The following is a 14,687-nucleotide window of genomic DNA, read 5'->3' as shown; positions in this document are numbered from 1 at the left end:
GAGAGACGAAGAAGAGAGACGAAGAAGAGAGACGAAGAAGAGAGACGTCGGCCGCAGAAGCCTAGGGGAGCCCGGTCAGAGAGCTAAAAATACAACTGTTTCCAGGAAGGGTGGGCACGGGGCAGAGCCTCAGAGGGACGGAGGGGACACAGAGTAAGACCCCTGTGGGGTGACAGTGGCAGTTCTAGAGGACACCCCACCTTCGCTCCAGAGCCTTCTTCCGCTGTTCGAGGGAGCTGAGAGAACCACTACTCAGGCTCGGCAGCTCAGATACCTGCCCTGTGGGGGCCTCAGAGCAAGAGCCTAGAATTGTCTAAAATGAGTATTCTCAATCTCCAGGCTTAGCTTCTTCTCCCAGTGACAGAGAGGCTGGCGGGGCGTGGAGTGAAGAGCCCAGGGAGACAGCGGGTGCCGGGTCCAGTGAGGGTGGGCCTGTCCCACCTGCTTCCCCGTGTGATCAGTATGGGAAGGACACATGGCCTGCACAGTGGAGCAAAGAATGGAAGAGCAAGGCCGGGGAACATGGGGAAGGCTAAGGCCAGAAAGGGGTTAGGTAACCCTGCGGGGGACACACAACATGTTCTGGAATGTCACAGAGGTGTACTAAAAGCTAAGTGGGACAGGTTAGCCAGCTCAGGGGTAGCACTTACATGCATACACGAGGCCCTGGGTTTGAAACCCCCAGCACTTTGTGAGCTGGGTATGGGGCTGGATACCCATCATCCAATGATCAGAGATTCAAGGTCACCCTCAGCTACACACAGTTCCAGGCTAACCTGGGCTGCAAGACATCTGATCTCAAGAAAAATATTTAAACCAGGTGGTAGTGGCACATGTCTTTAATCCCAGGACTGTGGAGGGCGCGAGGCTGGTGGATTTCTGATTTGAGGCCAGCCTGGTCTACAGAGTGAGATCCAGGCCAGCCGGGGCTACACGGAGAAGCCCTCTCAAACTAACAAACAAACAAACACCCCCCCCCCCACCACCACCATTTAAAATATGGCTTGGGGAGTGAGGTATTCTGGGAGCACCTGCTTAGCCAGAGTTCCAATAAACTGACAACCCACAGCCCAAGAGGCAAATCCAGACCTCCACAGCTCTCAAACCACCAAGCCCCCTGGCACCATATTGGTGCTTACTGAACAAGAAGCTTCCTCCCGCCAGGGCTACTTGTTTGAAATTCTTAGTTCCAACTGTCCAAGTCCTTTCAAAGTTCTCAACAGCTGGAGGTGACAGGGGACGAAAGGATTCACAAGATGACCTCTGAGTGGTAGCGTTAGTATCTGTACAACATGCTGTCCCAGTAGCACCAGGGTCGAAACTGGGGTGATAAAGAATCACTACAAATCCTGGCGACACAGACGAGAAACTGGAGACTTAGTGCTGCCAAGACACACCCAGTTTCCGGTAAGGTAGCAGACGAGGGCCCAGGCTCAGCTGAACACCAGTGTCAGGATGTCCCATGGTCCCCAAGCTACCCTGTAGCCACAGACACTAAGCACCTCAAGTCTTACGTCACCATTTGCACGTGGCGAAGACTCAGGAGACAAGTCAGTAGAGAGAAGCCTCAGCCGGCGGCACTGCCGGCCCCCACCTCCTTGCCCCGGTATGGCACAAAGTTCCTGGGCATCAGATGCCCAGATCACAGCCAAGAAGCAACAGGCACGGTGGAGAATGCACCTGTTGTTCACTAGTGACCATGTTTCCATTCACTGAGGCCTGCAGCCTCTGGTACATGGTCTGACCAGTCAGCCTCAGGATTGTGCTGGACAATGGGAGAGCCCAAGGCAGCAGAGGTGGGCAAACCAGCTTCTTACTTGGGGTCACCAGAACCCGGCCAGCACCCAACCAAGATGGGCCAGCTTGGGTGTGGTCCTCTGGCAGGAGTTTTCCTCCACTGGGTGGATGTTGCCTACCTCCCCTCCTGCTCTGGCCCCCTCACCTCTGCCAGCCACCAGGGCAGAGAACTCTGGGAAATCAGGGAATCTTGGCCTACTCATCCAGAGCGGACTTCTATTCCTCTGCAAGCATGAGTGTAAGCAGAGTCACTGTGGCTCCTGCAGAACCCCAGGGTCCAGGGCCTTTGAGACAAGGCAGATGGCTCCCGGTTTCCATACTTTGGGCTCCTGTCTCTCCAAGCAGTGAGTCCAGGAGTTGCCAGGAAGAGCTCACGTGTTGAGGCATAAACCGACCCATCTGTGCCATTGGTAGTCCCCTGACCGGCACGGTCATCACAAGACACAAGAAGTGTCCTAAGCCAGAGCCAGAAGGGACCTAAGAGAACCTTGTGTCAACGAGACCAAATTCAGGAAGAGCCAGCCTTTGGCCCAAAGTCACACAATGTCCCCAGCTCGGGAGGTTTCAGAAGGCAAATCTGTGGTCCCATAGGCGTCCCCAGTGACAAGTCCACTTGCCCACCAATGACCTTCTACAGTAGCCACTGAAGCTGCGGAGGGCAGAAGCAGGCAGAGAGGAAGGTACAGTGAAGCAGGGTGCAGGGCTGACGTCACATGTCAGTGGTCAGGGGTCAGGGCCAGAGGTATGACGACAGCTGTACCCGGGGCCAGCTCTGCCTGGATGTGGTGGGGAAGGGGAGATGCAGGAACACCACAGGCTGCAGACATGTCTCCCGCGGCCATGCCAGCCAGAGAGATGCACGGTGGGCAGGGGACATCCCACGAGCTAGTGGCCTGGTGCCTCTTACCTCTGGGCTCCTCTGCCTGTTTGGCGAGCTTGCGCAGCGCGGCGGCAAAGCTGGAGGAAGGCGCGGCCTGGGCCGACAGCGCACTGCTGGTGGCCGGGCTACCGGTGGGTACCAGGGCGCCATTGAGTGGCGAGGGGGTGAGGGGGTTGACGGTGGCGGTGGTCCTGGTCGCCGTGGAAAGCATCCCTACTGAAGGGGACTTGGGCTCATGGCTCATGCCTGAAACAGGAAAAGAAGAACCAGTGTCACCCAGAGAGCAGAGCGCCAGCGCCACGGGCACCGCAGCGGCATGCAGCGAGAGCCAGGGGCCACTTGAGAGCGGAGCACAGCCAGCGTTGCAGACAGCGGGCCCATCCCCCACAGTCCAGCTGGCCCCATGGGTCCGAAGACACCCCGGTGAAGCTGAACGCTGAACCAGCTCCCCAGAGCCAGGCCTACAGAGTACCCGGATGCGCCATATGCAGGGTCCCACCAGACCCAAGGGTTGAGGAGAGAGACGAGGCAGGGGCCGGAATGCCTGATCAGACAACGCAAGCAGCAGCAGGTGTACGGAACTGCCGACATCTCCTACGGCATCAGGAGGCCGGCTCAACAACCACCCCATAGTACAGAAAAGGAAAACTGAGGTCTGTCTGTGGGATCAACGCATACCCAGTGCCTAAATCCCTCTCAGGCCGGGTCCAGTCTCCTCCTCCTCATTCTCCTCATCTCCAATCTCCTCCAGGTGGGAGGGGACGATGGCCAAAGATACCGCCCTGGCGAAGCCCTTCCCTAGGTCCCAGAGCCTGAAAATGCTAAAGAATGAAATCTGCCTTCCAAACCACTTTGTAGCCTGGACATACTGGCCTCTTCCACAGAGGGAAGATGAGCTGGGGGGGGGGGGGGCGGGCACCACACACTTCTTTCCTTCAGCCTTTCCAGTTGCCATCAGGTACCAAGCTGCTTCCTGTCACGTGTGGAAGAGGCTCCCAGCTTCACAGAGACCACACCATAGAGCAATTTCTCACAAACGTCCCATCTTCCCCTGGCTCCTGCTTCCTCCACATGGGTGCCCCCAAAATAAGGCCACCAGAACAGAGGCTTCACAAGAAGGACACTGAGGTTCTGCACACCAGCAAAGGCTGCTCTGGGCAGCAAAGGATTCCCAGAGCAAGCAGGCTGGCTTCCAGTTGTCGCCAGGTCCTGTGGTGCATGGGGTCATGGCTTGGAGCAGGAGGCTGCTGAGCCTCGAGGCTGACCTGCGTCCATACCAGGCCCTTTTCTGTGTAGAGGATCAGGTAGCCACGGCATCCTGGGGACAGCTCCTAAGATCTAATCAGGGTGTCTCTCTAAACTAGTGGGGTTCTCAACCTGGGGGTCCTGATGTCTTTGGGAGGTTGAGTGACTTTTTCATAGGGCTTGCCTAAGACCATCAGAAAAAGCAGTATTTATTTATATTACAACTCCTAACAGTTGCAAAATTACAGTTACGCAGTAGCAACGCAACAATTTTTTTATGACTGGAGGTCACCACAACATGAGGAACTGTATTAAAGGGTCACAGTATTTATTAAGAAGGTTCAGAACCAATGACGCAGACGGGGAGCTTAGGAAGTAGCCAAGCCATTAGGCCACTGTCTACCACGCCTCTTTTAAGGAATGCAGATGGTGAAACTGAGGCCAGGGGTATACTGAGGCTGAGGTCAGGTGTACCGAGGCTGGCCTGCTACCACAGCTGAATGGTAATGTTCTTACTCTCCTCACATCCTGAGGCTCAACCCGAGCCCTGCCGTGCCTCGTCACTCAGAACTACAGGACTCCAGTGATTTAAAACACGCTCCCAAGTCTTGTCACTCATCCCTGCAAGACGCAGAGACAGGTCTGTATGTGAACGGATCTGACAACTCACTTCCAACAAATACATTGTTTTAAGCTTGGGGAGGGGGAGGGGCACATAACCCCTTCTTGCCTTCCAGTCCCTGGAGCAGACAGGCAGCACGCTAAGCCTTTTCTGTCGTAGACCCACAGAGACTCCAGGCACCAGGAGACCCTAACCTACTTGCCACACCAACTTTGGGGCATAGGATCGGGAACAAGCTGTGCACCTGAGCCCATCAGAAGCTAAGAAACGCCAATCTGCCAACAGACCTGACTGACCCTCAGCCTCCACTAACACTGAGAAGCCACCTCAGGAGCCATCACACGCCTCCACCCCTCGTTCCGTTCCGGGATGGTGTCCTTGGGCTCGCTCCATAGATATGAGTGGGTAGCCCAGCACAAGGGTGGGTTAGAGCAGGGCCCACTTCCCACTCTGGGGAAGAGCTATGTCTTGTGTGAAACAAGCTGCCTCAGACCCGGCAGGAGGATCCAAGCTTCTGGTGCCTCACCCAACAACCACCAGCACCAGGTGGGCAGCAAGGCAGATGGAGGTGCTAGGAGCGGCAGCTCACTGTACAGCTGTAGGCCCATCCCCCAAATCTGAGGAGGGGACCGTGCCACAGAGGGGCCTTTAAGATGACGATGGGTCTGAGCAGATACGCTGGGCCCACCAGGCTTGGCAGGATGACAGATAACAAGCTTTGTGGTGGGCAGGACCTCCCTGCACCACATGCTATCAAGATGCCCCCATCATGCTCCTGTGGGTGACCCAGATAGGACCCCACTCGTCAGAGAGCAGGGGACACACTGGTGGGGGCCTCATGCCCAGGGCATGGCTGCCCCTCTCTCCCACCCTTGGGAGGGGGGGTGTCCCCCAAGACTAGGTCCTGGAGGTATTAGTATGTTCCCAGCTTGGGAAGCTGCTCTGATGTCAGCTCACTTAAAATAGAATTCCAAATGAGCGGCTTCATTAGGGGGAGTCTAAAATTAACACCATTCCTCACATGCGCACACGGGGCTGGTGGGGGGAGGGGCGGGGGAGGGACGGCCTTGGGTACCAAAGAGGATACACTGCCAAATTTTTTACAGGCGGGGCTTTAGAGTCCCTTCACTCACTGGCCTAGACCCATGAGGGATGGTGCCTATTCTGTGCCTAAATAATAATAAGAAGAAGCCACTTCTATAGGCAGGTACCAGTGTCCACAGAGGCTCAGGAGCGGCAGGCAGGGGCAGCGGAAAGGAGAGAGGTGGCCACGGGATGCCTGCTCTCCCTGCCCTCATTAGGGGGGTATTTATTAACTTCTCTGCTCCTAGCCGTCGACTGGATCCTCCTCTACGGGACTGGCTCGTGTGAATTCATTATCCTAACAGCTGGGGAATAAGCTGTGTGGTGCACGGCCCGTGATGGATGAGGCCCGGGGCCGCCTGTGCTGTCCATGCTCTCCAGGCGAGCAGCTCAGTGGGAAAGCAAACCTAAATCTAAGTGGCCTCCTGGGCACTCTACACTGGCTCCTTCCTGCTGCCTCGTCCAAACCTTCTCTCTCAACTCAGCCTCGGCTTTCCTCTCTCTAGACCAGCGACGAGAGCTTGGGTTCCTGCCAGAAGCAGCTATCTCCACAAAATAGCCAGGGGGTGGGGGTTATGGGAGACAGCCAGGCTTCCTCGGTGCACCCTGCCTTGCCTGCCCAATTTCTAACATGCCTTTAGGTTTCCAACATGCCCAGGTGCATCAATGTCAAGGAAGGGACCCCAGGGCATCAGGCAGGAGATACTGTTCGACTCACCTCCCTCTGGCCCTGCACAGTTGACCCCCAGCAGGCTTCATGGGGTGGGGGGCTGGCTGGGGGGGTCTCCAACGCCACTTCCCTCCTGCAGTACATCAGGAGTTATTAATCAGCCCAGCCTCCCTCCCGTTGAGGCCGTAATTACCGTCCCTTTCATCCCAGCTCCTCCCGGCACCAGATCTCGGGCCTGCTCCTTCTGCTCTGTAATTACCAGCTAATAGCGGAGATGAATTTTCTGAAGGCCTGGTTCAAGCACCAATCCGCCCCCTCCTCTCCCTCAGCAGCCCCTCACCCTGGGGTAATTACACCCAGGGAAGCCGTGCCCGGCAGAGGAAAGCTCTCAGGCAGCGTGGACCTGGATGCTCTATCTGCCCCTTCGACATTTTCCATTACCACACACTGAAATGTTTGTGAACAGACCAGAGGCTGGGTCAGCCCAGGCTCTACGCCCCACCCCCTGTGATCCCCGTGTGGCCCAGAGGGTGTTGCTTCTGCAGCTCTAACAAGGCTGGGGTCACCCTGCTGCAGGGACCTGGCAGCGGCTGTGGTAAGCGTGGGGTGCCACGTGATCCCCAGAGCCCGGATGGCTTCATAATAAATTCATTATTATGTGCCGACACTGGTTTGTTCTGAGTGCACCCATGTGGGGCAGCTTCTCCAGGGCACGGGGGGGGGGGGGGCAGGGAGGTCTGCTGATGTTCAATGGTTGAGTGTACCCCCCCCAGGCTGCTAAATACTGCCCCACTGTGGCTCGCAAGGTCAGCTCCCCCAGGAACCTCCTCACAAGGCATCAGAGTGGGAGAACAGAGCAGATGGTGACTCCTGACCCAAGACCGTGAAAGCAGAGAAAGCAGCAGGCGAGTGGGGTGGTCAGGGTATGACAGGGGCTCTGATCTGTGGGTCAGGGGGGGACAAGGCAGCCAGGCAGAATGAGGGAGAGAGACAGGAGAGGTTTATCCACCTCGGCACTGTTGACAAGAACAGGAGGGGCCGCCCACAGCACACATAGAATGCCATGATGTATAAGCAGCCTCTGGGGTTCTCCGAAGCCACGGGAGGGAAGAGGATGGGGACCCTTCGGTACCCCCTCCCCCACAAGCCTTTCCCTATCCACCAACCACCATGATGTCAAAGGCCCTTCTGGCTTAGTGTTCAGAAAAACTTGGGAGTACAGTGTGACAGGAGACCCACACATGGTGGATCGAAAAGATGCAAAGGAAGGGGTAACAGCAAGGGACGGTGCTCGAACTCCGGGTGCTGAGGCAGGGGGACCATGGGTTTAATGCCAACCTAGACTTGGTGAAAACTCGTCTTAAGAACAAGTAGTGAAAAGCAAGCTGGGGGTGAGCTCAACAGTAAAGTGCTCGCTTAGCATGGAGAGGTCTTGGGTGCAGGACCCAGTATGACTGGGGGAGGGGGAGAGGGAGAGGGAGGGAAGGGGGAGGGGGAGGGTGGGAAGAAGAGCCACGGGGCTCTGTGGCTGCAGCAACTTTCGCCCTGCACAAGTCAGTATGTGGGCCAGCTGACACCGGCCTCCTAGGAATCACCTGACTAGGTACAAAGCGACGGAGGTTCCCGGGGCGGCAGCAGGGATGAAGTCTGGCAACAGATGGCAGCGACATTTGACGCGGTTATTCTAAGTGGCTCCTGTGCTCCATGAGAAGCCTGGCGTGGGCAGATGAAGGAGGCTATACGGCCACCCACACCGGCTCAGCAAAAGCCACCAGAGAAAAGGGCCACCCCCTCCCCCGAAGTTGGGAGGCCAGTGGTGGCCACTCAGAGAGTAACAGCTCAGAGCCCAGCACCATCCCGGAGGGTGACAATCCCGGAGGGTGACAACAGCGGGAGGTGATACTGGCTTGGAGCAAGGTGTAATGCTACCCACAGGTTACCCTTCGCATCAGCAGACTCCACACACCAACAACATCGGCGGGCAGGTGAGACGGACGGGCCGCTCACACAGCTCAGTAAACAAAGCTGACCATCTCCTTCCCTGTGTTCCCTTGTCAGCTGCTTACTAACATTGGGGACAGGGACTAGGGACCTCACTATGTCTTCTCAGCATGACTGTTGTCTGGCTCATCCTGCCTCCTGGACATGGAGACTCTGCCATTACCCAGTCCAGTCCGGGTGTTTTACCCAGAGGGCAACCGAGGCCGGAGAGAGCCACACCTCATCTGGGCTCAGAGTCTTGTCTCCTCTGTCCAGTAACGTATGTACACTGAGCCAGCACCCACTAGGCAGGGGGGATGGGAATGGCCCAAGGAAGGAAGGGTCAGAGACTCTTCACCTTGACAGTGCAGGCGACTGTCCTGGAGAGCCCACCACGCGCCATGCCTGTTACAGAGGGACGAGGGGTGTACTGCTCAAGAGGCAGGCAGCATCACTCAGCAGCCATTGTCTGTCACCTCAGTGAGCCCCAAGTGGCCCACGGCACCTTCAGGCTTCAGCGGTCACCAAGAGCCCTGTTGTGACACTGCTGGCCTCCTCCTCGAGTCCCCAAAAACAAACACTCAAGCTGTCCAGGACTGAGGCTCCATGCTTCCCCTCCAGTGCCACCCCTTCAAGTCTCCGTGGGATTCAAGCCAGAGGCCAGTATGGTTGACACCTGCCTGGAGGCTGTAGCCATGTGACACCCAGCTCCCCAGGGATTCCCAGGCTCCACCAAGCCTGGCCCTCCAATCCCATTTCCTGCTTTGGCTGGAGGTTGAGGGGACCCCCAGAGGACTACTTGGGAAGTGGGGACCAGGGCACACACCAGCCACCTGCTAGCATTATCAGCAGGTGCTATAGGAGGTAGTCTCATGTGGATTTCTGAAAGAGGGCTGGGGACAGCAAGACCAGGCTGGTTTCCTCTAGCCAGGAGGTCGCTGCTTACAACTGTGGAAGCCATGGTTTGCATAGAAGCCCCTTGTTCCCAGGGAGCCGACGGCTCCAACACAGGCTGCACACTTCCAAGGGTCACCCTCAGGTTCCCAGGGCAACCGTGGGGAGAAGAGATGACCACGTTCTGCTAACATAGGGGGCTGAGTGTGTGTCCAGCCTAAAGTCATGTTTAAGTTGTTTGAGTGAGAGCCAGAGGGAACACCTTAAGATGGAATTTGGGTCAAAATGAAGATTCAGTTTCTTTCAAGGTACTGAGTCACAAAATCCACAGATTCCCAAATCCGGGGTCCCGGTGCTTGTCTCTAGGCCTCAGGAAGCCACACTCCCAGGCTCTGGCTACATGAGCCCAGGCAGTTGGGAGTCCACAGGAGCTGGAACTTCTGGGTCCCATTGGGACGATCAGGCTCCGTGCTGCTAGCTTGCTGGTTCAAGAGGAAGTGGGGAAGGGGCCCATCCAGGAGGGTCCCTCTCAGACGGTAGCAAATTCGCCCACCACTCAAATCAGATTCAGGATTTGCCCCAGATTATAAAACAGTCAAGTGGCTTGTTCCGGGACCTGCAGGAAAGGTCCTGGCCACCAAGCCCAACAGCTCAAGTGTGAAGGAGGAAGGAGGCTCAACTTCCCACAGGTTGTCCTCAGACCTTCACATGCACACAGGGATAGACACACACATAAAGGAACACAAGGGAAACTTTAAAAGACCCCTTTCGGGGACTAGGATGTATCTCGGGGCAGCCTGCTGGCCTAGACACAAAGCTCTACTCTCCGAGCGGTTCAAAGTGGCAGCTGGGTCCTTGGGGCTTGGATATAAACTGTGCACTGAAGTTCTTTGAGCAGCCACTTCTAAGTAACTCCCCTGCCCCAGCACCATGTATGGGGACAAAGTCACTCAGGGATTGAGGCAAAGAAAGCTCCAGTACAAGGCCTCAGTATCAGACTGGTCTACCATCTTCAAAATCCAATATGCCATGCCCAGACACCATTAAATTCACAGCAGAGGCAGAGGGCAGGGAAAGGGAGAGGTGGGGTGGGGGGAGCAAGTACCCTTAGGCCAAGCCGGTCTCCTCCATCAGAGAAAAACTTCCTCCACACACAGCTGCAAACCAGGGGTAAGTATGTCAGCATCTCCAGGGTGCACCCCTGAGTGACCAACCACCCACATACAAGCCATCCTGGTAACTTAAGCACACCCACATCCTGCAGAATTCTATATGGGAACCTCTGGCAAAATGGGGCCGGTGGACAACCCAGACTTGACCCTGCCCTGCAGCAAGTCTAAGGCTGCTCCCTGGGAGCCTATGGGAGATTCCCATATGGGCAGACAACCCTCACAGTGAAGTCTGGCTAAGCACAGGACCAAGTTCCCCTCGTCAACATCTCCACCCAGGGGCAGGTGAGAGCCAGCAAAGAAGCGGGTAGCATCTGTCCCATCATGCCTTTATGTGGCACTGCAGGCTGCAGAGTCCTGACCTGAAACGCATGGGCTCAGCATCTTTCAAAGGTGGAATATCTACACCTTTACAGTAAACTACCTTGGGGAAGAAACTCCTGTCTATAGTCAAGACCCAAAGCTGCTTTCTACACACGAAGACACGCAACCTAAAGTGAATTTATTTACTTTTTTATTTGTATGTGTGTCCATGCACAGGGGCCTGAGGCAGCCAGAATCGGGAAGACATCGGATCCCTACCCTACCCCCAGGGTGTCAAGGAGAGGACCACCACGGGTTATGGTAACTTAACTTTCACCCTCTCTGAGAGCAGTAATTACTCTAAGCATGGTTTCTCCTGGCCCAAGCCTGGAGTGACCCCAGGGCCTCCCACACACCAGACCAGTAACAACTGCCCAGCCACATCCCCAGCCCTGCGTGGTAATTTTAATCTTTTGAGGTACGGAACAGTTTCGCGGTATAGAGTTTTCTACTGTGAAGCGACATTGGTGTTTACAACCGGTGATGATTTTGGAGCGGTTAGGGGTTTCAGCTCAGGGTTGCTTAACTTGTCTTAAAGACTTAAAGGGCTTTACCACCACATTCCCTTCTCCAGCCTAGCCAACCAAGGAGTCCCACTTGAGAACAGCCATGCAGGTAGAAGGCTCGATACATAAGGGTACGAACACCATCAAACTTCCAGTCAACTTCTCAGAACCCACCCCCCCCCAGCCCACTTCCCAGAATGCCCCAGGCACACTTCCCAGAATACCCTAGTTTATTTCCCAGAATTCTCCAGCCTATTTCATGGGCTCTGGCTGCAGACAGCTGAGCATGGTGGCAGGCACCTTTAACCTCAGCAGCAGAGATAGAGGCAGGTAGATCTCTTGTGGGTTCAAGGCCGCCCTAGTCAAGTTCCAGGACAGCCAGGGCTACAGAGAAACCCTGTCTCAAATAACAACAACAAAAAAGCGTTCACACTCCCAACAAATTCAACATTGTCGTGGCCGGTCAAGTTCCCCTTGCCACCAGCAGCTAACTGTGGACAGCAACTGCTGCCTGGCACAAGGACAGAGGGACACCCCAAAGAGATAACGAATACGTTGATGTATGTGACAATCTTATGTAAGGTCAAAGCTCAAGGTCATCACAGCTACACAGTCAGTTGCCTACAATTGTCCAGCCTGAGCTACAGAACAAAGTTTGAGGGCTCTCTCAAAACAAAAAAAATACAAAGCCGGGCAGTGGTGGCACACGCCTATAATCCCAGCACTTGGGAGGCAGGGGCAGGCGGGTTTCTGAGTTCGAGGCCAGCCTGGTCTACAGTGAGTTTCAGGACAGCCAGCCAGGACATACAGAGGGTGGGGCTGGGGAGATGGCTCAGTGGTTAAGAGTTATTGCTCATGCAAAGGACCTAGATTGGGTTCCTGGCACCTACTTGGTGGCTTACAACCACCCAATACTTTCTTCCAGCCTCTGAGGCCACCACCGGCTCATGGCACACACATGTACATGATGGTAAAATACTGGTACGTATAAAATGGAAATAAACAGATCTTTTAAAAAAATTCAAAACCAAGAGCTCTGTGGCAGTCACCTCCAACGCACGAAAGCTGGAGTTTCCACATCCACTGTACATGAACACACACGCGCACGGACACACACACACACACACTCTAAAAAAGAAAAACTGAAATGTGATTTCTACCCAGCATGCACTGCTTTCTGTCATAAAGATCAAAGAGTAAGTTGAGACATCAGAAGTCAGGGACTTCTCTACACAGCACCTTGAACTCGGAGGCTTACAAGCAGCTAGTGAAACCTTAGCTGTTCTTTAGTTAAGGGCCACACCCCGTGCCTAAATGACAAGGTCTGAGGCCCCAGGACTAAGGCACGGCTCACAGTTCTGCTTGCCAGACACACACTCAGGAAAAAGAAGCTGAGGAAAGGGTCACCTGGATGGGAAACCATGACGGCACACGCCTCCCTAACCCAGGGGAGGTTGGGTGCCATGGGGAACTCAAGAGAGCGGCCCATGGGTTCCCAGCAGTTCAGAGGTTGGCGGCTACATAGGCACTGGAAGGCAGACGCTTGGACCATTTCCTCAGCCGTGGAGTGAGGAAGCCAGAGTTTGCCACCAAACAGGTGGCAGAAGACAGGGACAAGAGGGATAGCTTAACTGTTTGACCTGAGGTTTCTGCACCTGGAGATGCACCTGCTACTACTGGGGCCCTCCTGCCCTCACACAAACGAGAAAAACACCCATGCACCAAGTGCACTGACAAAAACAAAAAACCAAAGACAGGCGCACACCAGCAGCAACTGGGAAAGATCCACTCTGTTTACACAGACCCTTCCTTCCACACTGGCGACCTGTCCCTTGAGGGAGAAGAGATCTGAAGTCAGGGCATAAGAGAACTTGGGAGTCTAGCTTCTCGCCAAGCCTGGCACACTGCCTCGTGGGTCCAATGTCTGACCACAAGCAGGAAGCTGGGTGGGAGAGATCCATCTGCATGCAAAGACTCAGGTTATCCCCATCTGGCCAGAGACCGCTTGGATCTGGGGTGCCTTGGGCCCTGGGAGATGCTAGGAAGACGCCTGCCCCAAATATGTGGCAGGATACTGCCAGGGTCTGGCCCCCAACCCCCTCTCCCAGAAAAGGGACAAGCCCAGGGTTAGTTGAAACTGCACCTGCAGCCTCAGCCTGGCCCCTCCCCCAGCCCGTGCAAGCCTGCTTGTCCTCAGCCCGACACATGGATTCTCCTTGGGGACGGCTTAACCTGTCCAACATCAATACGGCTCTGACCAAAAGCGTACAGATCGATGCCTTTTATGGCTGCCTGCAGCCGCAGGCCCACTGTGTGAGTGCAGGGGGGCGAGATGAGGGGGCAGTGTGTGCTGGAGTGCCTCCTCAAAGCCAGGCTCCCAAGGGCAGCCCACGGAACCCAAGGTAGAAGGAGGCTGGGTACGTGCACACGGGCATCTGAGCAGGTAGTGGGGTGAGGGTATCTGCACACGGGCATCTGAGCAGGTAGTGAGGTGAGGGTATCTGCACACGGGCATGAGCAGGTAGTGGGGTGAGGGTATCTGCACACGGGCATCTGAGCAGGAAGTGAGGTGAGGGTATCTGCACACGGGCATCTGAGCTGGTTTTGGTGATCCCACAGACAGGTGACCATCCAGAACAGTTGGATAATTCCACACGGCAGAATGGTACAGGGGCTAATTCATACCAAGAAAAAGGGTCCCCTTGCTGTTCACCATGAAGACAGAGGACCTGTATCTGTGTTGAAATTACAGGGACACCATCACCCTTTATGGTGCTTGTGGGTACCAGGGACCCCTTAAAAACCCAGTAACAAGCACTTAACAGCTCAAGCACTTAACAGCTTACTACCTGCCCTAGGCCAGAGGCCACCACTGAAACCCACAACCCAGGTACATAAACACAGGCTGAGAGATGCATAGCAGCCGGTTGACTGGTCCCCCCCCCCAGATGTGTTAGCCCTTCTCTGACTACTGGCCTCAGCCCAATGTCTGGGGCACATGTGTCACTATCTAAGCTCCTCCCCCATCCCACCCTGGAATTGGGACCTCTGCATGTCCATCTCACAGTCAGGGGTCCATCTGTAGCACTTTGTCTCTGACCCACCACTTCCAAAGCTCCCACTAAGCATAACTTAAGGAACGAGCCACAGAGCAACAGCGAAGGGTTCTGGGTGTACTTTTAGGCCAGCAACATCCCAATCATCATCTCTAGGGGAGGGTGTTCCAATACGAGGACCAAGGGTGTAAAACAGTGCAGAGGCCCAAAGCCAAGCATGAGACTGATCAAGAGTTCAAGACCAGGCAGGCTGTGCTGATGCACGCCTTAAATCCCAATGCTGGGGAGGAAGGCAGTGTCTGTACATTGGAGGCCAGCCTGGTCTACAGAGAGAGTTCCAGACAACCACAGCTACACAGAGAAACCCTGTCTTTAGGAAAAACAAACAAACAAACAAACAAACCAAAAAAACAAAGCAAAAA

The 14,687-nt window shown here is 55.3% G+C and overlaps 1 protein-coding gene across 6 annotated transcripts in view; it reads right to left on the bottom strand.

Annotated features, from left to right (window-relative positions):
- The window catches only part of Gse1 (Gse1 coiled-coil protein), a 360,992-nt gene that overhangs the window by 26,349 nt on the left and 319,956 nt on the right, over positions 1-14,687 (bottom strand). For 4 of the 6 annotated variants that reach the window (XM_028752324.1, XM_028752333.1, XM_028752349.1 and 1 more), the window contains one exon: positions 2,705-2,923. The exons of the other annotated variants lie outside the window; for them this stretch is intronic. In XM_028752324.1, the coding sequence (XP_028608157.1) occupies positions 2,705-2,923 (219 nt within the window). The remainder of the gene's footprint in view (positions 1-2,704; positions 2,924-14,687) is intronic. 6 annotated transcript variants of the gene reach the window in all.

The sequence above is a fragment of the Grammomys surdaster genome, unplaced genomic scaffold (genome assembly GCF_004785775.1).
Source record: "Grammomys surdaster isolate TR1022 unplaced genomic scaffold, NIH_TR_1.0 128, whole genome shotgun sequence".
NCBI classification, from domain to species: Eukaryota; Metazoa; Chordata; class Mammalia; order Rodentia; family Muridae; genus Grammomys; species Grammomys surdaster.
Note: the sequence above shows the minus strand (reverse complement) of the source record. Positions and strands in the feature narration are given on the sequence as shown.